The sequence below is a fragment of the Brassica napus genome, chromosome A5, assembly GCF_020379485.1.
Source record: "Brassica napus cultivar Da-Ae chromosome A5, Da-Ae, whole genome shotgun sequence".
Classification (NCBI taxonomy): domain Eukaryota; kingdom Viridiplantae; phylum Streptophyta; class Magnoliopsida; order Brassicales; family Brassicaceae; genus Brassica; species Brassica napus.
The window spans coordinates 2,183,193-2,207,651 of record NC_063438.1 but is presented as its reverse complement, the minus strand read 5'-3'; the positions used below and the strand labels follow the sequence as shown (position 1 = coordinate 2,207,651).

General features: G+C 37.9%; 9 protein-coding genes across 9 annotated transcripts; 6 read left to right on the top strand and 3 right to left on the bottom strand.

Annotated features, from left to right (window-relative positions):
- The first annotated feature begins 1,865 nt into the window (after positions 1-1,865).
- LOC106360888 (protein FAM133-like) lies at positions 1,866-3,507 on the top strand. The gene is made up of 5 exons (XM_013836945.3): positions 1,866-2,092; positions 2,495-2,596; positions 2,797-2,935; positions 3,009-3,079; positions 3,166-3,507. Exons 1-5 carry the CDS (start codon positions 2,000-2,002, stop codon positions 3,388-3,390), a joined length of 630 nt encoding a protein of 209 aa, XP_013692399.1. The 5' UTR covers positions 1,866-1,999; the 3' UTR covers positions 3,391-3,507.
- On the bottom strand, positions 3,457-5,814 carry LOC106396532 (mitogen-activated protein kinase 6). Its single transcript, XM_013836944.3, has 5 exons — positions 5,432-5,814; positions 5,098-5,227; positions 4,236-4,706; positions 3,980-4,160; positions 3,457-3,898 (listed from the first exon to the last, which is right to left on the bottom strand). The coding sequence occupies exons 1-5, from the start codon at positions 5,647-5,649 to the stop codon at positions 3,720-3,722; spliced, it is 1,179 nt and encodes a 392-aa protein (XP_013692398.1). The 5' UTR covers positions 5,650-5,814; the 3' UTR covers positions 3,457-3,719.
- A 1,448-nt stretch (positions 5,815-7,262) lies between these two features.
- On the top strand, positions 7,263-7,695 carry LOC106394444. Its single transcript, XM_013799321.3, has one exon. The coding sequence runs from the start codon at positions 7,285-7,287 to the stop codon at positions 7,486-7,488; it is 204 nt and encodes a 67-aa protein (XP_013654775.1). The 5' UTR covers positions 7,263-7,284; the 3' UTR covers positions 7,489-7,695.
- A 194-nt stretch (positions 7,696-7,889) lies between these two features.
- LOC106396168 (U5 small nuclear ribonucleoprotein 40 kDa protein-like) lies at positions 7,890-9,512 on the top strand. Its single transcript, XM_013836489.2, has 2 exons — positions 7,890-8,040; positions 8,381-9,512. Exon 2 carries the CDS (start codon positions 8,383-8,385, stop codon positions 9,385-9,387), a length of 1,005 nt encoding a protein of 334 aa, XP_013691943.1. The 5' UTR covers positions 7,890-8,040; positions 8,381-8,382; the 3' UTR covers positions 9,388-9,512.
- On the bottom strand, positions 9,389-10,023 carry LOC106360892 (molybdopterin synthase catalytic subunit-like). The gene has a single exon (XM_013800566.3). The coding sequence runs from the start codon at positions 10,021-10,023 to the stop codon at positions 9,493-9,495; it is 531 nt and encodes a 176-aa protein (XP_013656020.1). The 3' UTR covers positions 9,389-9,492.
- A 681-nt stretch (positions 10,024-10,704) lies between these two features.
- Positions 10,705-13,236, top strand: LOC106447100 (cysteine synthase, chloroplastic/chromoplastic). Its single transcript, XM_013888964.3, has 10 exons — positions 10,705-11,020; positions 11,129-11,238; positions 11,312-11,369; positions 11,448-11,711; positions 11,884-12,021; positions 12,104-12,155; positions 12,242-12,321; positions 12,460-12,519; positions 12,639-12,719; positions 12,962-13,236. The coding sequence occupies exons 1-10, from the start codon at positions 10,766-10,768 to the stop codon at positions 13,052-13,054; spliced, it is 1,191 nt and encodes a 396-aa protein (XP_013744418.1). The 5' UTR covers positions 10,705-10,765; the 3' UTR covers positions 13,055-13,236.
- A 178-nt stretch (positions 13,237-13,414) lies between these two features.
- Positions 13,415-14,186, top strand: LOC106396170 (jacalin-related lectin 24-like). Its single transcript, XM_013836492.3, has 2 exons — positions 13,415-13,678; positions 13,761-14,186. The coding sequence occupies exons 1-2, from the start codon at positions 13,415-13,417 to the stop codon at positions 14,073-14,075; spliced, it is 579 nt and encodes a 192-aa protein (XP_013691946.1). The 3' UTR covers positions 14,076-14,186.
- A 744-nt stretch (positions 14,187-14,930) lies between these two features.
- Positions 14,931-15,498, top strand: LOC106392499 (jacalin-related lectin 25). Its single transcript, XM_013833310.1, has 2 exons — positions 14,931-15,182; positions 15,256-15,498. Exons 1-2 carry the CDS (start codon positions 14,931-14,933, stop codon positions 15,496-15,498), a joined length of 495 nt encoding a protein of 164 aa, XP_013688764.1.
- Positions 15,499-15,876: 378 nt separating this feature from the next.
- Positions 15,877-18,732, bottom strand: LOC106396242 (stearoyl-[acyl-carrier-protein] 9-desaturase, seed specific, chloroplastic-like). The gene is made up of 3 exons (XM_013836588.3): positions 18,395-18,732; positions 16,795-17,299; positions 15,877-16,726 (listed from the first exon to the last, which is right to left on the bottom strand). The coding sequence occupies exons 1-3, from the start codon at positions 18,532-18,534 to the stop codon at positions 16,166-16,168; spliced, it is 1,206 nt and encodes a 401-aa protein (XP_013692042.1). The 5' UTR covers positions 18,535-18,732; the 3' UTR covers positions 15,877-16,165.
- Positions 18,733-24,459: the final 5,727 nt, after the last annotated feature.

Sequence of the window (24,459 nt, the reverse complement as noted above, 5' to 3'; positions counted from 1 at the left end):
AACTAATGATTATATTTTGATGATAATATTCTGTTTGTTTTCGTGAATAAATTATTTTTTGCATGTAATTAAACCACTGCTATCAAATTAATTAGTTCCTCAAATTTTATTTTATTAAGAAAATGTTATCAATGTAGACCACACTATGACATATTTTGTTTAGATCAAATACAAAATAAAGCTTGAGGAACTAATTTTCTATCATATTATTTCATAAATTATCAATGAGAATTCAAGTTATGTTTATAAAAACAAAAATAGGAAAACCTAAACTGAGAGAAATGATGAGGAGATTGAAAAAAAATTATGATGGGTAAATATCCAATATACTGTATACAACAACAAAAGACAAGTTTAGCACAGAGATTTTTTGCATTATATTATCACAATTAAACAAAACAAGAAGTGTTGGGAGTTGCATCATTTTCCACTTCTCCAAAGATTCTCTTCTTTCTTCTTCTTAATCTTAAGTTAAGTTTTACTACTACCGTTTTATTTTCGTTTGTTTTTGAAATTTCACTTCCGACTTCTGCAATCTACTATAATCAACTACAATTATTTCGTGTGACATGGCTGTGTTTATCCGAGGTTGGTCCGTTCTAGTCAGGTCAACAAAGTATGAAACCTTATAAATCATCATTCTTTAATATTCTATGCATACTTTTGATTGATTAATTAATAAGCCACTAGTAGGGGAAGCAAACATTCCGCCTGTTTGAGAGAAAGGTTCACTGCTACTAAACAATCCTCAGGGTAAGATTAAATATACAAGAGCGTCAAAACGACAACGTAGAACAGAATCGTCGGTGAGAAATAGTCCGACCAACAAAAACTGAGTGCATAAAGAGCGTACAGAGCAAGACGACGAAGGCATTTTACTGTAAACCCGTGATACACGCAAATCCAGGATGTTCAGCTGTCATTCACTTTTGTTCTCTATTGACACGTGTCAGTCTTCTTCACTCTGTGTTACCTTTATTCTTCACCGGCTATCGCCCATTCCGGTTTCTCAAGGACACAACCCCACACTCCACAAAGCTGTTTTATTACAATGCTACTCTCTCTGCTAAGATTACACCATTACCATCAAAATCATAAAACCAAACTGTATAAATAGAATATGAATCATTCTATCACTATTTATTATTGATTTCAAATGTTTGGGCATCATTTCAAACATGAGTTTTCAATATTCTAAAGAGAACTTTGGAGAGAAAAGCTAAGATTTATGAATTGAAAATAAAAATAAAGCAGGTTGACAAACAAATAATACTATAAAGTTTTCTAATCTATTAAAACTACAGGAGAAAGTAAAAGGAAGCTATTATTATAGTCACTTGTCAGTGATTTGAAAGCTAGATATTTCAAAATTTACAAGTGTGTATAAGCAACTTTTTGAGGGTATTTCTGAGAAGGTGCACCTTTTAGAGTGAATCCTGCTACAAAGACGGGAAGGGCAAAGTCTTTTGCTTAGGATTAGATTGTTATGGAAAATAAAATTTAAAAAGCAAAATTACATTTTAAAAGGAGAAAAAGTAGCAAAAAATATATCAAAAAGACAAAGTCTAGTGCTCCAATACTGCGTCAGCTAGATTTTTCTCTAGATTCATTCCAATAATTCAAGAAAAATAATTACTTTATTTTTTATCTGAAAAGTATCAAAGTGAAAAAGTGAGATAAATGGAAGAAGCCTGTGTATATTTGGCATATTGTATAAGCTCATGCAGATAAGAAAGAAGAGTATCAATGGATTACAGAGGCTTTAGGGCCCATTAATAACATACATGGGCCGTTTCTGATGAAACCGGTTTTGTTTTTGGGTCTAAATTGGAATTTTTAATCACAGGTCCCTCTATTTCTCTCGCTCTCTTAAATCGATCCCTCAAGTTCTCTTTCTTGAAACCGTTAAACGTCAAAACCTTACGATTAAACAGAGCTTCTCCTCAATATCCAGTTTCTGCCCCTTTTCGATTGGAAAGTCTCCAACTTTCTCTCGGCGATGGGGAAGAACCAAGGCTACAAGGCTATGCAGAGAGCCAGAGTCGGCTCTAGCTCCGGCTCCGCAGCCCCCGATGAGATCGAAGACGGCATGGTTTGTACCCTTTCATACTATTACTACCACGATGATTACCTTTGAAACAAATTCAATTGATTTGTTTTTTTCTTGTTAAATTTGATGACTTTCGTGTTGATATGTGATAAAGATTTGTACTTTCCCCCTCTTTGAAGCATTACATTGTGACCTAGATTTGAAAACTGTAGCCGTCTGAGATCTTACTTGTTAGTTTAGTTAATGTCTGAGATCTTAGTTGTTAGATTACTTATAACACATAAGTGTTAGTGTAGAATCTGATCTTGTATCCCTTCAGTTAAAGAGTTTCTGGATTGTTTTAAGTTCAAAACATAGCAAGATTCTAACATATGGCTTAGATGTTTTTTGTTTTATGGATATTATTATTGGTTACAAAAACATTTCTGATGAGGCGAGTGGCAGGTGGATGGTTCATATCATACACCAGAGTGGCATGCTGCTCGTTTGGCTGGTCTCCAGACCACTCACACCATTACTTGGGAAGAATATAAGAAGAAGCAAAAGGTATTATTAACCTATCTTCTTCATTGTAAAGATTAAGCAATGGTTAGCAACATTAATAATGTCTTCATTGCAAAGCTCTCACCCTCAAACATTAATGTATTGTTGAGAGTTTACTCTTTAACAGGTGCTTTTCATTGTGTTTATGAGTAGAATAAGAACTGTTTCTCACTTTGTATACCTACTACATGTGATACTCTTAGGACGAAGAGTTGAAGAAGGGGGAACTTGAAGCAGATACTGATAAACTGATGCGTGAGTATAGAGCTCAGCTGGATGCTGAAAGGGCAATGAAGCTCTCCAAGGGAAGGAACTATATTTCCAGCGACAAATCCAGAAAAGGTATATTGATGGAATGTGGTACAATCTGTGTGATTTGCGACTTGCTTCTCTAATGTGTCCTGTGATCTTACAGATAGGAAGGAGAGAGATGTCACAGATAGAAAGGACAGAGACTCGAGGAGAAAGAAAAGCAAAAAGAGAAAGGTGCTTTTGCTTATTACAGCTTCTACTGTTATGTTGTAGGCTTGTAGCTTCTACTAACAGATACATTGTGTGTTCTTGATTTGTAGCGTACGAGAAGGCATTCATCTGACTCAAGCTCCTCCTCCAGCTCATCCTCCGAGTCATCAAGCAGCGACGAAGAGGAATCTAGAAGATCAAGGTCGAGTTCCAAAAGATCCAAAAGGGATAAGAAACACAAATCTAAAAGCAGACACTCAAGCAAAAGTAGTAAAGATGAGGATGATGGTCCAGTGCCTTTATCGAAATTCTTTGGCAATCTTAAGAAGAGTTGACCACACTTGAAGACTTGAGAGACTTGTGTTTTGTTCATCAAATACTCAATTTGTATTTCAGCAATCTTGACACAATGAAAAACTATTTCTTGAGATGATTTAAACTTTGATAAAGTCTTTTATAATTGCAACAAGAAAATGAAGGAAGGCAACTTACAAATACGTAGAGAGAAAGAAAAACACCAAAAGAAACTAAAAGTTTGAGCCCCATTGATCAGAAGCATCTCTCTCACAGGTGTATACACAAAAGACAAACAATGGTGAGCTTTTGTCTTTTCAAGAATCTTGTCCAAATCAAACCAAACCTCATTCTCCCAAATGCTGTTACTTCAAACTATTTGCTGATACTCTGGATTGAAAGCAAGCGCCTCGCGGTAGATAAGCTCCTTCATCTGCTCCTCTGAGAGCGCGTGCTGCTCAAAGTCGAAGTTGAAAGGTACGGTGCACTCAGGCTCGTCACTGATGTCATGTAGTGAATTCAAGTATGGATGCGCCAGAGCGTCTAAAACTGAATTCAAGATTTCAAGAAGATGTGAGGAACTTACTTATTCAAGAATCAATAATAAAGACGATTTTGGGAGGAACTTACCTGTGATTCTCCGTCTAGGATCAAACATCAGCATCTTCTCGATAAGATCAATCGCTAGAGGATGAACATTTGGGAACTTATCAGTGAGGGACTGGCGAGGATACGGTGGGAGTTGTTTAATGTAACGCTTTGCGTTTTCGTTCAAGAACTCAAGCTCTTCTTCTGATGGAGTTCCTATGAGCTGCAACAAAACAAAAAGTCTATATTATCAGGTCTTTGTTGTCAGCTTAACAAAGAAAGGTTACTAGTTAGTTACCTCCATGAGCAAGCGCAGCTGATGAACATGATCACGTCCAGGAAAGAGCGGTTTACGGTCCATTAACTCCATGAAAATGCAACCAACAGACCAAACATCGATCGCCGCGGTGTAGTCAGAAGAGTTTAGAAGCAGCTCCGGGGCACGGTACCATCTCGTGACAACGTACTCAGTCATAAAGTCACTCTCGGAGGTGACTCTAGCTAGACCAAAGTCGCAGATCTTCAAGTCGCAGTTGGCGTTGAGGAGGAGGTTGCTCGGTTTCAAGTCGCGGTGAAGCACGTTTGCGGAGTGAATGTACTTCAATCCACGGAGGATCTGGTAAAGAAAATACTGGCAATGCTCTTCGGATAAGCCTTGGTTTGAGCGTATGATCTGGTGGAGATCAGTGTCCATTAGCTCGTAAGCGATGTAGACATCGTTGAATGCGTTTCTTAGTGGTGGTGGTATTATGTCTCTAATTGCAACAATCTGATTACAAAAATAAAACAGATGGTTATAGTTTTATTAGTTGGAAATGATTTACACAATGTTCTGTAGATTTTCTTTCTATAAAAAAAAAAAAATCTCTTCCCGTAAATGGAAACTACCTTAGTTTGGAAATGATCTACACACTGTTTTTAAAAGTTCGATTTCTATAAAAGTAAAGATCTATTAACGTAAATGGAAGATACCATACCATACACTATAAACTAAGCACTAAACCATATGCACAATACTGTCAACAGGTAATGTAACACATTCATTCACATAGGAATCAAAGTAGATTTTGTGCAAAATCCAGCACCAAATTGGCAGTAACTAAAATCTATGAGCCTATTATGAACAATTTATTTATTTTTTTTTAAAAGAGAAAACTGACATTCTCATGATCCATGTGACGAAGCAGCTTGATCTCACGGAGAGTCCTCTTTGCATCAATCTTATTATCAAAAGCGTTTGCGATTTTCTTAATCGCAACGCTCTCATTCGTTTCAGAGTTCATAGCCGAACTACAAAAAATCAAATAAAACAAAGAGCTTTATATCACAAAAACCAAACATAAGCAATGAAGCTTGAGCTCGAAATGATTGTAATAACCAAAAAAAAGTTTTTATAAATATTTCTGATCAAAGCTGAAAACTTTACCAAAACCCAAATCAAAGAAATTCATTTTAATATCGAAATTAAGAATATTAATTTTATTTTCTTGTTACCAGACGATGCCATAAGCACCCTTGCCAATAGGCATGATGGGAGGCTTATACTTAACGGTGACCTCAAAGATGTTCCCGAATATGTTATACTGAATAAACTTCCCTCCGTGGCTTAGAGTCGCCGGAATATTCTCTATCCCCGGCACCTGAGGAGAAGGGTTAGACGGAGCTTCCGACATCTCTGTATCAGCAGCCGGTTGACCAGCGTTACCGTCCATATGAAGAAGAAAGGAAGAGACTTTCGGGTTTGTGTGGATCAAATGATTGTCGGAAACTGATATGCTTTTGTTTTTTTTTTTGGGGGTCAATGCAGATCTGAGGAAGAAGAGAAAGTCATGTGCGTGGGTGCGGATCTTTTTATGGGTCTTCTTCTACTTGACCCAACACTGTTGAATCATTTGTTTATTTTAATGGTTAAAGTTCTTCCCTTTTGATGTTAACATTTTTTTTTTTCAAACTAAGAAGATAATAATGTTTTTTTTTTTTAGTTTGTAGAGTTACTTGATTTAGATTTGTGATAATCTTGTCATTAACGGTAATACTTTGAATGTAACCTTGTTTGGGTGAAAACAAATCACAAAGTTAACTATAAATAGTAAATGGTATTTGCTATTTTCGGTTTGGTTTTACTTCTTTTTTTTTTTTGCAATCAATCATCATCTTCATAACATGAAACATCTTACGTGTGTAAACCAAATGTAAAGGCATGTAATGGACGGCTGCTTACGACAAAGTTGAGTTACATGTCACAATGACTAGTCACCGTAATCAATCAACCAAAAATAGTTTTAAAATATTAAAATTTCAACGATTCTAAAAATCACGACTTACGATTAGTCGTGCGATTTGTAACATGTTCACATCGAAAACACGATCATTTATATAAATGGGCTAAGTTGTTACAAAATGAAGTACCGGATTCAATTTGATATTGTTCTAGATTATAGGGAGTTTATCCATATTTAACAAAAGAAAGTCCCAAAGAGCGAACAGAACAGAAGACGGCTTCGATAGATTGGCAAGTGGGCAACAACACCGACAGTCTTCTAAATACGAAACCTTTAAGGGTTCACAGCATTGGGCACAGCACACAATCTCCGTAGAAAAAGATATAAGCTTTGTGTATCCTTCGAGCTCCCGAGTGATCCTTAAACTATCACCAGGTTCCCTTCCATTCGATTCAATCATGTGATCCTCAGAGTGTTTATATACCGAGGGATTATATGATTTCATTTTGTCATTTTGATCTGTTTTAAGAGCTTTTTGTGGTTAAAGATGTTAGCTTTGGATGTAATATGATGTTAAATTAAGGTTACTAATTGCATTTGAATCTGACTTTTGTTAATGGTTGGTTATTTGATTGTTGATTGACTCGTTAAAAGGAAGCTAAAAGTATCATTGTTATCTAAACTTTTGAATAATTATGTTAAGCTGATGCGCATGAAGCTGAGCAAATGATTGTCTCTCATTAAGATTTGCTGTCTCATCATATAAAGCAAAAGAAGAGCTTCTGTTTTGCTGGAATGTTTTTGCAATATATTCAGTTGGTCACATCATCATTATGTTACTCATGATCTTGCGTGCTCTTTGCCTGTCATTTTAACTTGCAAAGTAGTTTCCTAAGGCGAGGAGGAATAGCAAAATGTAAATTTTTACTGTAGAAACTATATGAACTACATATCAATGTTACGAGATGCCTGGGGGCTTATTGATTCTCATTTATAGCTCTCTTTGGTTACTCATCCTGATCAGAGTACTGTGGTTGTGTTGATAAATCAATAAGCTAATATGAGATGTGACATTTTTTAACACACTTTCTTGAACCTCGCAGGTTTTATAAAGACTTTGAGACAATGTCGGGAGTTCCAGGTTTGAGTTTTCTAGGCCCAAAAAGCAAGAACGCGGTTGTAGCGGGAGGCTTGACTGCCTTTGTATTCGGGGTATATTTCTACACAATGAAGGCCGTTGGTGGCACGGACGAGCTTCAGATGGCTATAGACAAGTTTGAAGACAAGAAACAGGTTGAGACCGACCCCAAGGTTCCATCAAAGGCCTGATTATCTTCAGTTAGCTTGATATGTATCAACAAAACCCATCGTTTTATCTTTGTGTTCCAAAGTTATTACTTTACAAGACTGGCTCGTTTCTGGCGCATCTCTATCCTTAATACAATGGCTAAAGAAGAGAATGTCTGATTAGGACTTTGTTTTGATGTACTTGATATTGTGTTAACTTTTCAAATTTATAATAATCTTGTACCTAAATGCTTTGTTATAAGGTTTGGTATCCATAAAGGTCTATTACTCCTTCAAACATCAATAAAAAGAGTTAGAAAAGTGCACATACACACCCCTCTTTGTCTGGCTAAAAAGATGAAAGTGATGGGTTATTTTGATAGAAATAATTATTATGGGGTTGATTCTATAATTCCTTTAACATATAAGGGTCTTTCAATAATTAAAAATAAACCGACGGAGAATAAAACAAACTGTTTATTTTCTGAGGCTCTCTCTCTCCTTCTTTCTCGCGAGCTTCGTCTCTCCTCTGGGTTTAGGGTTCCGGTAACGACGTTGAGCGCTTTCTACCTTTCTCGCCCTCATCTGACTTAGGTACGTTATCATCTTTCTCCGTAACTCGTCGTAGGTTTGCTCTTATGAACTCTTTCTGCGAGAGATCAAGGTCTCTACTTTAGCTCTTTTTTTTCTTCAAATCTTCAGTCTTTTCTGTGTAATTGGAGCTGTATTAGTAATGTATGTTCTGGGTTTTTACCCCTAAGTACGTTTAGCTTCTAGATTTGCTGTAACTAGTCCAAAGCTACGACCTTTATAGAGAGATCTGGATCTTATCTCCCTAGATTAGTACTCAACATCAACAAGCTAAAGTTTCAACCTTTTGCTTTTGTGTTTATATAGTTTGATCATTGTGCTGACTCCTTTCCTTGTGGCACAGAGATGGAGATCATGCCAAGAGAGAATGAGAACGCTTTGTCAGCTCCTACTCCCATGGAGTTGGGACCTGGTCCCTACGGGAAGCAGCGAACATCAAGCCTCGAAGCGCCTATCATGCTGCTAACTGGTCACCCGAGCGCTGTCTACACCATGAAGTTCAACCCATCTGGGACTCTCATCGCATCTGGATCACACGACAGAGAGATTTTCCTCTGGAGAGTCCACGGTGACTGCAAAAACTTCATGGTTCTGAAAGGCCACAAGAACGCTATCCTCGATCTTCACTGGACAAGCGACGGCTCCATGATCGTGTCAGCGAGTCCGGACAAAACCGTGAGAGCGTGGGACGTTGAAACTGGGAAACAAGTCAAGAAGATGGCTGAGCATTCTTCCTTTGTGAACTCCTGCTGCCCTACGCGCAGAGGGTTGCCTTTGATCATCAGTGGGTCTGATGATGGAACCGCAAAGCTTTGGGATCTGCGTCAGAGAGGAGCTATACAGACGTTTCCGGATAAGTACCAAATCACAGCGGTGAGCTTCTCCGATGCAGCTGATAAGATCTTCACTGGAGGTGTTGACAATGATGTTAAAGTCTGGGACTTGCGGAAAGGTGAAGCCACCATGACGCTTGAGGGACATCAAGATACCATCACGGGGATGAGTTTGAGTCCAGACGGTTCCTACCTTCTCACCAATGGGATGGATAACAAGCTATGCGTGTGGGACATGCGGCCTTACGCTCCGCAGAACCGGTGTGTGAAGGTCTTTGAAGGGCATCAGCACAACTTTGAGAAGAATCTGCTGAAGTGTTCTTGGTCGCCTGATGGTACTAAGGTCACTGCAGGTAGCGCGGACCGTATGGTTCATATTTGGGACACAACCACTCGGAGGATTCTCTACAAGCTCCCGGGGCATAAAGGTTCGGTTAATGAGTGTGTGTTTCACCCATCTGAGCCTATCATTGGTTCTTGCAGTAGCGACAAAGATATCTACCTGGGAGAGATCTAAATTGGAGTTTGAAGTCTTTAGATTCAACAATGTGTGTGTTTAAGACATTTTTGCTTATTGAGAGTAGAAGAAAAAAACTAAAACATTGCTCTTTGCTATAAGTAATCAAGAACTGTTTTCATCTTCTTGTACTCTAACTTTACTTCCACAGCAACTTCTTCTATGTTCTCTCTTCACCAAACCGTCTCTCTTCTCCAGAAACTCACTGTTCTCCTTCCAAACCTCTCCATTAGTGTACACCTCCTTCTTCCAAATCGGAACCGTTGCCTTGAGCTCATCAATCAAGAACTTGCAAGCGTCTAAACCATCCCCACGGTGAACAGACGAAACCGCAATGAACACGCTGGTTTCTCCAACGGGAACTGGTCCTAGACGGTGAGCGACAGCGATCTTGTGGATGTCCCAGTTTGATCTAGCGGATGTGCAGATGGAGGTGAGGGTTCTTGTGGCCATGGGGACATACGCTTCGTACCTTAGCTCCAAGACTGCTTTGCCTTCGAACATGTCTCTCGTAGTGCCTGAGAATGTCGCTATGGCGCCGGCTTGAGGAGCACTGACGTAATCAATGTACTTAACTATATCGACTTTGTGACCTTCCTCCAAGATTTCTATAAGATTCTTCTCATCCGATGACATCTTTGGTTCTTCTCAAAACACAGTCTAACGCAAGAGCAGCCTTGTGAAGTGTTAAAGGTAAGATTAAACCGAGCTTAAACAGATGATCCAACCTATCAACAACACGATTACTTATCATTAGAAAACACTACTAATCAAACAGACAAGTGGCTTCGTAAGAGGCAAGGCAACATAGAGCAAATGAGAGATCTTCTTTGCCTCAGCCTTATAGCAAGATCACAGCTTTAACTCTAGACCTATGAACACATACCAAAGAATTGCCAAACTGGCGAAGTTTTATTGAATCAGAGAAAACAACTTACACACGAAACTAGTTAAAAGGCTTATACTTGTTGTTCTTGGATAACTTTAACAGCTACACAGAAACAGAACAAAACAGAGAACCAAATGAAAAAATCGGAAGAGATTGAATCTGACCTTTGGGGGTTAGGTAAGGATTAGATGATGAAGAATAATAACATGTGCGCTCCATATTCACCTCCACATCGGCACTAGTAAGTTGGTGAGAACGAATCACACAAAAGACAAATCAAAAAATGTTTTTTTTTTCCCTCAAAGTTTGTTCTTTTCTCCAAATACTCTGTTTTTTTTTATTTACGTTTTTAACCATTTCAAGGAAAGGGAGAGAATCAGTAAAACTTCTTGTAAGCGACGTCGTTTAGGAGCTAATAATCAGTGTCTCTTGTAACCAACCACAAAGGAGGAAGAAAGAAGCATCTCTCTCTCTCTCTGTGTATCGATCATGGCTGCTGCGATATCTTCCTCTGCTTTCCTCCTTAATCCGTTGACTTCTCGCCACCGTCCTTTCAAATACTCCCCTGAGCTCTCCTCTCTCTCCTTATCCTCCAGAAAGGCGGCTACTTTCGATGTTCTCCCCGCTTCTCTCTCCCTCAAGAGACAGAGCCAGAGGTGTAGTAGCGGTGTTGTGTGCAAGGCTGTGTCTGTCAAGCCCGAAGCTGGGATTGAAGGTCTCAATATCGCCGAGAATGCCGCTCAGGTTATAGATTGGTGATAAAGTTTCTTACTTTGAGCATAAAGTGTGTGCCTTTGACTTCTTTGTCTAATCTTTTGTTTGCACTCTCAATGCCCTATGAATTGATTTCAGCTTATTGGGAAAACTCCAATGGTGTACTTGAACAATATAGTTAAAGGTTGTGTTGCAAGTGTTGCTGCTAAGCTTGAGATCATGGAGCCTTGTTGCAGTGTCAAGGATAGGTTTGTTGTGTAACCAATTTTGATTTATTGGATGGTGGTAGTATCTGAGCTTCTGTTGCTATGGTGGTTTCAGGATTGGGTATAGTATGATTACAGATGCTGAGGAAAAAGGACTTATCACACCTGGAAAGGTATTGTGAAAAACTCTTGGTGTTATAAGTTCTCTGATTTATTTATTTATTTATTTTTGTTGCTACAAATTTTTCTAGAGTGTTCTTGTGGAATCGACAAGTGGAAACACAGGGATTGGACTTGCGTTTATTGCTGCTTCAAAAGGGTATAAGCTTATCTTGACTATGCCAGCGTCCATGAGTTTGGAAAGACGGGTTCTTTTGAGGGCGTTTGGAGCTGAGCTTGTGTTGACTGAACCTGCAAAGGGTATGACTGGAGCTATTCAGAAGGCTGAAGAAATCTTGAAGAACACTCCTGACTCCTACATGCTCCAACAGTTTGACAACCCAGCCAATCCCAAGGTCTGTGGGTTACTTCTTTTTCCTTTTTTTTTACTCTCTAACTGTGACATGAATCATGAGCTAGTGTTATCTCTAGTTCTCCACTATAAAGAGCTAGTTAGAGAAAATAAAGAAACTCTTCTGCATAAGCTGCAAGGTATCTGTTAGTGTTTTTAATATTAAAGATATGCAGATTCATTACGAGACTACTGGTCCTGAGATTTGGGAAGATACAAGAGGGAAGGTGGATATATTGGTTGCGGGAATTGGGACTGGTGGAACCATCACTGGTGTTGGCCGATACATTAAGGAAAGGAAACCTGAACTGAAGGTATGTAGATAGCCTAGGGGCTTACTGAATCTTATAGTTAGAGATAGGTTTGTTTAATCTAGTTGATGTTTATGTGTACCAGGTCATTGGTGTTGAACCCACGGAAAGTGCTATACTTTCTGGAGGAAAACCTGGTAAGGGATTGATAATTGTTTCCTTGGATCCCTGCCACATTATTCTCTGAAGTTGAAGTTGATTTGTCTTGTGTTTTGAAATGCAGGACCTCACAAGATTCAAGGGATTGGAGCTGGATTTATTCCTAAGAATTTGGATCAGACTGTTGTAGATGAATACATAGCGGTATGATCTGTTTGTTTGGTTCTCTCAAGAACATACTGTCTTGTGGTTCCAATTTGGGAAAGACCTGTGAAAGAGTAGGATAGAATGTTTTTAGGGTCTTGAGATTCAAACTTAACCTGCTGCCTTGCTTGTTATCAGATTTCGAGTGAGGAAGCTATTGAATTTGCAAAGCAACTAGCTCTCCAAGAAGGCTTGTTGGTTAGTCTTTTTCTTTTCTGTTTAGCATATTTATGAGTGGGAACAGTCTTTAAAGGAGAAATGAATTGAATGGTATGAGAAATGTGTGATGATTATTGAACTATTATGACTTTGTGTAGGTTGGTATATCTTCTGGAGCTGCTGCTGCTGCTGCAATCCAGGTGGCAAAGAGACCTGAAAATGCCGGAAAACTCATAGCTGTAAGTCCTCAAACTCTCATCTATGCTTTTCATCGTCTCTTGGTGATTGGAATTGATTTATTAGCTTTTAGTCAGAACGATTCCCTTGTCCTGCATCTGTGACAATCCACCGAATAATTAAATTAGTTCTAGAGTTATTTACTTAATCTTTTTAGCTAGGCTTGATTAAAATAGTGAGTAATAGATTCACATGTTTGGCAGAAGTATGATCTGTGTGTTGATGGATCAATCTTTGTTTCCAGGTTGTGTTCCCGAGCTTTGGGGAACGTTACCTCTCGACCCTGCTCTTTCAGTCTATCCGAGATGAGTGCGAGAATATGCAGCCTGAGCTTTGAATCTCTCCTCTGTAATTTCTTGACCAACAAGGAACCTCTTCTTTCGTTTCTTTCTAGTTTCTCATTAAAGACGTCTCTGCAAACAAAATCTCTTCGTCTACTGTATATTTGCAATGTGAAATGTGCAACGCAGTTGGTGTTTTATTAATAAATACAAAAGCCATAACTGTCCCTTGATATAATTATGAATTTTCAAAAATCTGAAACTGTTCGTATTCGTTGTACTGTATAGTTAATGTATCTTGAAACTTGTGTAGCTTGCTCCCATTGAACCCCATAACTTCAAATGCATGACGAGTCTTTTGAGTATCTTATAAATATGACCTTTCTTGGTATGCCATTTTCTATTCCTTCGAAACTATGGTATCTGCTTCTTCTAGAGAAATGATAAGAGCAGGATCAGTGGGAACAAGAGCGACATATGACGAGCCATACGACTCTGATGGTGAGGAGACAGCTGACACTGAATGGGACGAGAAGGGACGCAACTTCATCTCTCACATATACGTTTCTTACAAACACTTCATAACATCTATTCAGTTTGGTTACTTGAACTGCGAAGATGATGAAGCTCTGACCCTCTCTGCGAAGTTTGGTCACTCTGAGGGACACAGCTTTCGAGCTGTAAGTTTTGTATCAGTTAAAAAAACTGTTTTTTTTTTTTTTTCTTGTAGTAAGCTCATGTGAAGTTAAGTCTCTGATGCAGGTCATACTGAAGGAAGATGAATATGTGACTGGATTGAGTGGAGTACATCGATTTGGAATGCATGATGGAATAAAAAGTTTGACATTCCACACCAACTGTGGGGAGCATGGACCGATTGGAAGTGTGAATGATAACTCTGAGATTGGTTTCAAGATAGATATTGATCCAGGAATACGTGATAGACGCGAGTTTGGTGGTTTCTTCGGTTCTTACAGTAAGGTTAATCTCTCATCGGTTGGTATCTATGTCAGCCCCATTGCTAGGTACGATATGGTTGTTAAACGTGAAAACATTGGACCCTCCAACGCCTCTTAGCAGCCTTCAACAGTAGTCTTGTTCAGTTTGTTGTTGAGTTTTCCCTGAAATAAAGTAATGCATCAGTGTCATCTTTCTATTTTTAATAAAGAATATTCTATTATGGATCTAGTAACATCCAACTGCTATATATGTGTGCCCGTCACAGTTCCTGATAAAGCTGTTTAACGTGGAAACGTTTGACCCAAGCAACCACTCTTAACAGAGCTTTACAACACTTGCTTTGTTCATTTTCCTGTTTGGTCCTAAGCATCTGATCTGCTCCTAACATTCTATGGTAACGCAAAGGTTACCTAAATTGAGTGTAACTCTGTGGATATGAAACATGAATTTTTAGGGTCTCCATTATAAATAATGCCAAAAGAGCAATATTAATAGAATGGACTCCCACTCCAGATATTAAAATGGACCGTAAGATAGGCTAATTACCCAAGGTGAAGTGTAGTGGAGTGCCTTCGAACCCGGATTGCTTAGCACCCCGGAGTCCGCCTACCACTAGATCACCACCTTGTGGTTAATATAGTCGAAATCTTGAAAGCTAATAATTACATCTAAGGCCTGATCCTCACAACTGCACCGTTCAATAGAAAACCTTTTGTTTATTTTTTCACGGTGCCTATTGTAAACCAGGTTTTGGTCAAACGAAGAGTCTTCTTTTCTTAAGCACAATTTTCAATGGCTCACTTCAATGTACTGTTCTTGGAAACTTGTCTAGCTTGCTCCCAATGAACATAAATCTAAATGCATGACGACTCTCTAGGGCTTTACACAAAGACATAGCATCTTATATAATCGTCCTTAGTCTCTCCATCTCTCTACCCTCCTAAAATAGTTGTATCTGATTCTTATAGAGAGATGATAAGAGCAGGACAAGTAAAAAGAAGAGCAACATGGAACTTAGGTGAATTTGCCGAGCTATGGGACGTTCCAGATGACACTGAATGGGACGACAAGGGACGGACCATGATCTCGTACATTTACGTTTCTTTTGATAGAATCATAAGATCTATTCAGTTTGGCTACTATGAAAATGAAGCTCTAGTCCTGTCTGAAACGTATGGTTCCTCTGACGACCATTATACTAACCTTTCAAATGAGATTGTGGAGGTAAGTTTTTTTGGACTCGTTTTAGTAAAATCTTATGTAGTCATGTTACTTGTCTGATGAAATTAAACCGCAGGTGAAACTGGGTAAAGATGAGTATGTGACTGGATTGAGTGGAGAAGTAGGATTGTGTGAAGGAATCAGAAACTTGACGTTTCACACTAACCTTGGGAAGCACGGACCCATTGGAAAGTTCGAGTATAATAACTACACAAGTGGTTCCAATGTCATTGATCCAGAGATACGTGATCGACGTGGGTTTGGTGGTTTCTATGGCTCTTACAATTCAAACGGTCTATCATCATTGGTATCTATGTGAGGCCTACTGCAAGTTCCGAGACGGTGGTTGAACGTGAAAACATTTGACTAAGAGCACCCTTCAATAGTAGTTTGGTTTTCTCTAAGATAATGTAGCTTCAATGGAGCATGCAATGTCCTTGTGACATCTATTTTTCTTATGATTCTCAAGTAATAAAAAAACGATTTGCCTAAAGTCTCTTTTCTTTGTGGGTTTAGAATATGAATAGATTTTACTAATGTTCAACAAAATGAAATAGCTGTGTTAACACCAATCACTAGTAGCTAAAAATCACACATTGCCAAAACAGCAAATATATTGTTGTTCCACAGATTCACACACTGCGTTTTGAGTACATTTGGTATATGATTCATATAGAAACAGAGGAAAAGCAGAGAGAAGACACAAAAACTAACTTCAACTAGAACAAAACTCCACAGTGAAAACTGAGTACAGACTCAAAACGCTCAACTGTTTTTAACTACCAGAAGTTTACTAAAAGACCAAACATAAGTCACTGAAAGAAACAAACAAAGTTACTAAGACACTGCTTCTCAACTTTGTAACTAGACCAACGAACATTATCAGAAACCATAGTAATCTACACCAACTTCAAGAGCAGACAGATCAAATAACGAACGGAGAGAGAGAGAGAAAATGGTTTTATTATGTCTTTTGTCCTTTGTGTTCAGAGCTGCACTTCTCTGTCATGTATCCAGCTGAAAGGAATCTTAGGTCCTTTCTTGGCTCTTGCTTGAGCTCTCTCATCCAACCTCCTGATTCTCGGAGTCAACCCACATAGATACTCCTGCGCTTTGTTTCCTTCACCCGAAAGCCCACTCAAGCTCTCAATCTTCCACCTCCCGACCAAGAACTCAAGAATGTCCGCATAATCTTTAGCAGTGTAGACACCAAGCCTCTGAGCCACGGAGGAGAAGTTGTCAAAGAGCTTGTCGTCACGCCCATCGTACATCAAGTGAGCAGGCATCGAGATTTTCTTCCTCATCATATCCGCAAAGGCCACCACAGTGCCGTCAGGATCAATCTCAAGAAGCTTCTCAACTATCTTGGTGTAAGCCGTCTCGTGACGCTTCTCGTCTGCAGCTATTGTCCCACAGATTTGGGCTAGCTTGAGGTCTCCGTGCTCTTTGGCTTGGCGAGCTGTGTTGCCGTGAGAGACGAAGGTGGCTCTTTCTTGGAATGAGGTGTAGATGAAGCCAAGGTAAGGGTTGTTCTCTGTGCGTGGATCCTGTGAAAGTCAACAAAGCGAATTAGTAACTGAGAAGTAAAGATAGTTGTCTGAAACTAATCTCTCACCATTCCGGAACCAATCAGGTACTGAATAGTCTTCTCAATCTGCCTCATGTCAACACGACCAGACAAGTAAAGATACTTATTCAAAAGATCACCGTGGCGATTCTCTTCAGCAGTCCAAGCTCTAGTCCAAACGGCCCATGAAGTGGGGCTAGCACCAGTCTCATCCCTTACACCATCCAAAGTGTTCAGCATTGTTTGATAGGTGGGAAGCGCTTCTTCTGTGATCATGTCACCCACCAAGACAACGAAGTAATCATCTGGGAGCTCTCTTGCTCTTTCTCTTAACTCTTTTACCTGGTCTTCGAACCCGTCGGAAGCAGGGTCCGGTAAGAAGTCCTGGGGCTGCCATGACTTCTCCACGTCTTTGAGGTGAGGTAGGAGGTTGTGCTCGGCCCAGTCTTCCATGGATTTGAAGATTTCGATCTTTTGGGGTGGCATGGAGTGCAGGACTTGAACGTGGACTTCCTTTGGTGGGGTGAATGGCTTCTTCAGACTCTCGACCTCCCTGCATCAACCAAAGAAAGGTATCATCAGCATTTTAAAAGGTAATGTTTCTGATGTGCACAGAAGAAACAAGAACACTTTTGATTGCATTTGGATAAGCATTCATGTTCTACATCTCTAAACAGATTAATCCACACATTAAAGAGACACAATTCGATAATTAGTGACCGATGAACATCTAGAACTCCTTATACATGCACCTATGAATCAGTTTCGCAGTTCAATGTTCAAGGTAGAGAGACAAATCAGATAGAGACAAGATAAAAAGCCAAATGTCATTTTTTCAAAAGAGAGTGAACATATTAAAAGAAAAGAGTGAAACTTTTGGACGGAAACTATAGAGAGAGGCCACGAAGTACGCATGCATGTCTTCTCTATAACGTTCAACGTAATGTCTTTCAAGAAAGAATACAAACATAAACTCAAGAACAATGCACAAAAAAAACTCATCACATGAGTAAGCAACAAGTGGACATGCACTTCATCGTCAAAATATAAACAAACAAAAAAAAAAAACTAGTAGAAAATAAACATCAAAAGATTGAATTTTTATATAAACAATAAAAAACTATAAAAATAAACATCAAAAGATTGATTTTTTTTTTTTTGCAAGAGGAAGTAATATACTAATAAGAGAGAATATAAGGATTTTAACTAAGAAGCATTTTGAAGTCACTTTCTTCAATGTCTATTAAGCAAACCAAAGATAATAGAAAGTGTTATGATGCAGAATAGTTATGATCCTAAAGGCAAAAGATTATATACATTGGAGCAATCAATGTCAGAGAAACTGTAAACGTGAATGAATCTATAATGTTACGATGTTGTCATCTGGATCGTGTAGATTAATAAACGAATCAGATTCAAGATAGGAGCATTGATGAAAATCAATGGCATGAGACAGAGAATAACAGAGGATGGCCCCATCAGTAATCACTAGACCCCAGATTAAAAGGCAAATCCTTTGATTGAGCTAACATCGACAGAACATAGATCCATAACCGAACAAACAAGCAAAGCCCAAAACACACAATCGGTAAAAGCAGATACTTTGCAAATGAAACAAGAGGATAGAGAGAGAGAGAAAGAGACAGACTTGGTGCTGGAGCTGAGAGCAGGGGAAGAAGAGGAAGCGAGGCAGAGGAACTTGGGAGATCTGAGAGTAGAGATTGGCGGACGAGCCGAGGAAGGGAGTTTGTAAGGCTGAGATGCCAAAGGGTTAAGCTTCAATGCCATTTTCTTTTTTTTGATACGAGGTTTGATGTTCTTTCAGACACGAGCGAGCTCTCTCTAGGCTAATGCTCTCTCTGGTCTCTTAAGGTTGAGTTTCGTCCACAGAAAGAGAATATGGTTATGAGAAACAGCGGTGTGAGGGAAGAGTCTACACTCGGAGGAAAGAGAGAGAAGAAAATAAATAATTATTAACAAAAAAAAGGAAAAATGACGTCATCTATGGTGTGAAAACAAGGTTAAAAATTAAATTTTGTAGATTATTTTCTATTTTAATCGAACATCTAACCTATACTAAAAGGAAGATATACTCATCATATAAGCTGTCCACGTCATTTTTAAATTCAGCCAATGAGGGGGTTCTCTTTCGACATTTCACCATCGCTTCTAACTTAAAGAGTGGAACTGGGCCTTCCGTGTAGGCTTTAAAAAATTTATATGGCCCAGTTTAAATATAATACACGTAAATCTCTGTGCAGTCGGGAGCGTAGAACTCTGTCTCTTCCGCTTCCTCTCCGCCGATCTTTTCCTCTGTAATCACTGTTACCTCTACCCTTAATTCAACAATCAATGATGTTCTTTACTAACTCCTTTATTTTTTCGCTCGACCTCCCGATGATTCTTCATCCTCCAAATCCCAACGTTTCATGATTCTATCAACCACTTGCTATAAATTTAGGGCCATACACACGAAACCTCGCTACCCAATCCAAGTTCTCTGCAGTTCATACTTTTCTACTCCCCTCTTCCGTCATGGCTAACCTCGAGTTTGTCATCCTACTTGACATTCGACAGTCTACATCTTTGCCGTTATCTCAAGAGGTTGTCCGGCTACTCATCATTCACTGGGACTATTAGGTTTTTAATCCCTCTTGCCTGTTCAGTCGCTATTAATCTCGATGCAGCTTCTCGCGGATAAACAGGTTAATTAGTTAACTCCTTTTGGTAATCAAATTTTCCTTTCGTTATGTTTGATTCCTCTTATGCGTTTTTGATAACCAATTTTTTGTCCAAGCTGAATCGTTCTAAATATGTAGTAAACATATCATCTTAATTCGTCGATTAGTCACATAATTCGACTTTTGTTTTGGCGTTCACACTAATGAATGTTGTTGTTGATTCTTCCCAGGTTCTGATTGCATCGCCTCAAAGGTTTGTCGATACCGGTTATTTTTTTTTTAATATTGTGCCACACCATCTCTTTCATCACATGATCTTAGTTGGTTCTTTCTCTACAATCAGCTGATTGCTTCATGACTTTCCTACTTTGGCTTATTGAAACTCATATCCAGGAGCTGGAGGAGGAGCTTAAGCTTCTCAAGAATCACTCTCAACCAAATATAGTTGTAAGCAATAAAAGGTTTTTGTATTTCTTACAAATGTTTGTTGCGCCCACTACGTCTTTGTTTCGTTTATAACTCTTTCATTTAAACCCACTGAGAATTTTGTTTCTTTTATAACATGAAACATGAAAGTAAGAACTTGTGATTGATTTATTAGAAAGCTGTGTTTTTGTGAACTTTATGGTCCTGCAGAGAGAGATAGACAAGGTTTTCTAATAAACAGCTATTCCTTTGTCTCAGTGAGTCTCCTCTTTCCATGGACGATGGGAGAAGGTAAGTTTACAAGACATCCCCAATTTTGTAATGCATGGTTTCTTCAAACTGATTGTTATAAACTTGATTTGGAGCTTTTGGATGTATAAGAGAAGCGGGAAGAAATATGGATGTTATTAGTGAGGAAGCTGGAGCATTGGCCACGGCTGAGGGACCCAAGAGCTTGAACTCAAGTGTCATCTAAACTAATGCTCTTCAGGACTTCTTTTTAAGGTAAAGAATGCACCTTCTTTGCTCGTGAGTTGAGATTTTATTTCTATCTTCTCGATCATTTATTTGTGGAAGTCGAGAGCTTGGGGGTTTGAGCCTAATGTCTCCACATTGGTTCTTGTGATCCACGCGTTATGTAGTTTGCGATTGTACGTTGACGGAGAGAAGATTCATAGCTACGTGATCTGTAGTGGGTTCTGTGGGGTTTCATCTGTTCAAAATTCGATATTGACCTTATATGGAGAATGTGATTCGCTAAGCGCACGCAAACTGTTCGACGAAATGTCTGAAAGAGATGTTATTTCATGGAGTGTTGTGATTCAAAGTTATGTGCAAAGTCAATAACCTGTTTGTGGGTGGAAGTTGTTTAAAGAGATGGTTCGTGAGGGGGAAACAGAGCCTGATAGTGTAACTGTAACGAGTGTTCTCAAGAGCTGTGTTGTTCTTGAGGATGTTAATATGGGAAGATCAGTTCATGGGTTTTCTATACGTAAAGGCTTTGATTTGGGAGATGTTTTTGTGCGTAATTCACTCATCGATATGTATTCCAAAGGATTTGATGTAGATTTTAAGTGGTTATCTCTTTGGTCTTCTCATTAACATTATTCCTGTAAATAATCTTCAAAGGTCGATTTTTGAAATGCAATGTAGGTTTGATTTTGACAAATATCTGTTTGTATCAGATTCACCTTTGTAGAGTGATTGTTTCTATATATTTAATTTCATCTGTTGCAGCGGAGTCAGTTGTGGTTGTGGTAGAAGAAGTGGTTCAATGACAAGAGTGATGGTAAGAAGTAAAATAAAGCTAGAAGACTAAAGGAGAAGATGAAGATCAATGAAAAGCGGGTGGTTGGGTAAAGGAGGAGAGCGTAAAAGTTTAAGAAGGTTTTGATTGGACAATTGAAGTCTCATAAGGGAAGGAACTATAAAATTATTTTCACCTCCTGAATTATTTGTCGTGCCTGGAGGGGTTGTGATTCCGGGACTGAACTCTGTTTTTGTTTTCTTTGCTGGTGGAGATACGAAAAATATTTAGAGATATCATTTAATATACAAAGCAGTTCAGATTCTAGGTTGTCCTTATAGAGACAGTAAAATTTAGGATCAGAGTTTTTAACAAAGTGATTTCAAGCAAGCTTACTTTGTTTTAGAGTATCCAATCTCCTTATATCCAGAACTTCAGAAGCAGAGTATATGTTCTTACTTCAGGTCGATAACATCATATAACAATAACTCTACTTTTTTTTCAAGTGCAAGCGATACTGAATTCACATAGAAAACCACCGACTTTGTTAGATACATAATGCTTAGCTATGATTAAGAAACATCAGTCATCAATACTATAATGTGAGAAAATCGAATTTTGTTATCAAAAATGCAAACACAGAAGCACATAACGATAAGTTCTCCAGACTTCACTTTATTATATTATACTGAAATTTGAGATTAATAGAAAAATGAACAAGACATGAGTTTTAAAATCGATCCCACACAAAACTTTCCCGCGCAAAAAAGGCTACTCACCGGAGAACACAGCCAGTTTTTGAACATGAGTTACAATCAATCCATGTTTAAGAAAAAAAAATTAAAAAGGAGAATAAGAAGAATTGCATGTTGTTTTTTTATAAATACTTCCACGCACACAAATAAACATGTATGTTATGTGTTTTTTTTTGGGTGCAAATGTTATGTGGTGTTCAGTCATTATTTTAGGTTCAATGTAATCTCCTTTATATAATCAATAGGCAAAGTTGTCTGTGGATAAGCTTTGGTTTCTAATGATGCACGTAATCAGTAAATCTATTGAAACTAAGGTTATACAGGAAACCATGTATGAGGATTTTTGTTCCTAGGGATCGAAACAACTTTTGAAAGAAAAAAAATATACATACCCTATTATTTGTATAATTTACAAAAAGGTCTATGGAAAAAAAAAGCTAGATTACCAAAACAAATGCAAATAAGAAATCCGATGAATAAAAAATATGTATTAATATGCCTATGATTCAAAAATAAATTTCTCCGGAAAAGTAAATAACAAAAAAATTGCACACATACAAAAAAAAAAACATACATTATATATTATAATATATTTAAATTAAAAAAATTACTGAAAAAGTCATATGAAAAATATACTATTTTTAACATGAAAACTCAAATATTGGAACAATCCAACATATATACACTCACCAAATATACACATCATACTCACATCATACATTACTATGAACTAAAAACAATAAAAAAATATGCAAATCATGAAATAGTAAATCAAGCAATATAATGGTATCCTAGAATGATAACCAAAAATTTCAAGCTATCTTTATATGCTTTATTGTGTTAGACATTTTATGGTTTTTGTTACAAATTAAGTAAACAATTTTTTCAACATTTAAAATTTTTGACCAATCAAAACAGATCCTTAATTACCATAATTGTTACAGTTTGATTAGACTATATTTAGAATCACTTCAATTATGGGAGCACATTTCTCTGTCATAGCCCTCCAAAAACAAGAGCATTAAATAACACATAAACCTAGACAATAGCCATAAGATATGCAGGGCCAGGGCCAGAGAAATTCTACAACAGCTCCACCATCTACCCGGCAACTACTGAAGCATCTTCTTGGACAAACAAGCTAGCCACGAATGGAGAATGCATTGGAGATCCATCATGAGTATGGCAAGCCAAACATCACCTGCGCATGAACTAAATCGTACAAGCAGTGGTTCCACAAACAAGGTAAATCACAGCTATATAGTCCATAAGCAAAACAAAGTAAATAAGGTTATCATGCATCTATAAAACAAGCAATCACTTATTCACTAATAAAAATAACACTGAACATCACGAACCAGTATACAGCCACTCTGTTGCAAATTTAATCAACCCCTCATCTTTGTTAACAGATCAGGGGCATGTCGAACGCATCACATCAGTGGTGAAATCAACCAACGAGAAGATGGCATCTCAGGCCTAACTCGAACCATCATCTCACAATTTTCCATTTATGTCTAAAAGGTATTCCAAGGTACGATCTCCTACACTCAACAAGAGGATATACCTTCAGGTGCATTATTTTTAACTTAAAAAAGTAACAAAAAGCTTGATCGTTGGTTTAGTATAAAACTGAAGGCTTTTTAGATTTCTTCATGTTAGTTTTATACTACATGATATTTTAAAAGTTATACTGCTCGCAGATTTTCTTATGATTTTTCTGTTTCTCTAAATAAAAGCACAAAAGCTTTAGATCAATATGTATGATTTATTTCCCATACTCTCTTGATATATTCAAAAATCTTTGCCTCCGGAATTTTGTGCAGATATTTGACTACATAAAAGATGTGTTGCAAATATAGTTTTGGGTCGGAGGAGATCATCAACAAAACAATAATAAAGGGACAGCATGATCTCTACTTACTTTCCAACCTCAAATTTCGTAGGTTCTTTAACACAAATTTATTAAATGATATTATATATTTATATAAACTTAAAGGAAAATTGTATAACCACATTATCCGCGCGTAGCGCGGACGCGGAACTAGTCAGTTCTAAAATGCCCTCCAGATTCCTCACTATCACATCCTTGTTGTGTCTATATATTATTTATTATTTTTGGCAGTATCACATGTCGGTAAAGCTATAATTACTATATATTTTAGATTTGATTAGGTGAATTGACTTGTGAGTCCCCTCTTAGTTAACTAAAAAGATGATAAGAGATGTTGATTAGTTGTGAATTTAGATCTAAACACATGTATGCGCAAGGGTAAACATGTCAATACATATACAAAATGTTTTTCTTTTTGTTTTGTAATATTCAACTGTAACTCACGGCGTGAAAACCCACGAATAGGACAAGTGGCATGGCTTCTCTACCACGTGGATGTCTCCACTTGGCAAATTTATGAAACTAAATATTTCTTTTTTTTGTCAACTAAACTAAATATTTCTAATATCATTCAAATGTGAGAATCGTTGTGCCTTTGGTTCTTGCATTTTTGCATCATTCAATCCTTTTTTAGACTATATTTTTGTGCTCTGCCAGTTTCAGCACAACGTTTATTCATTGATAGCACAAGGATTTTCATTGAGACCGTGA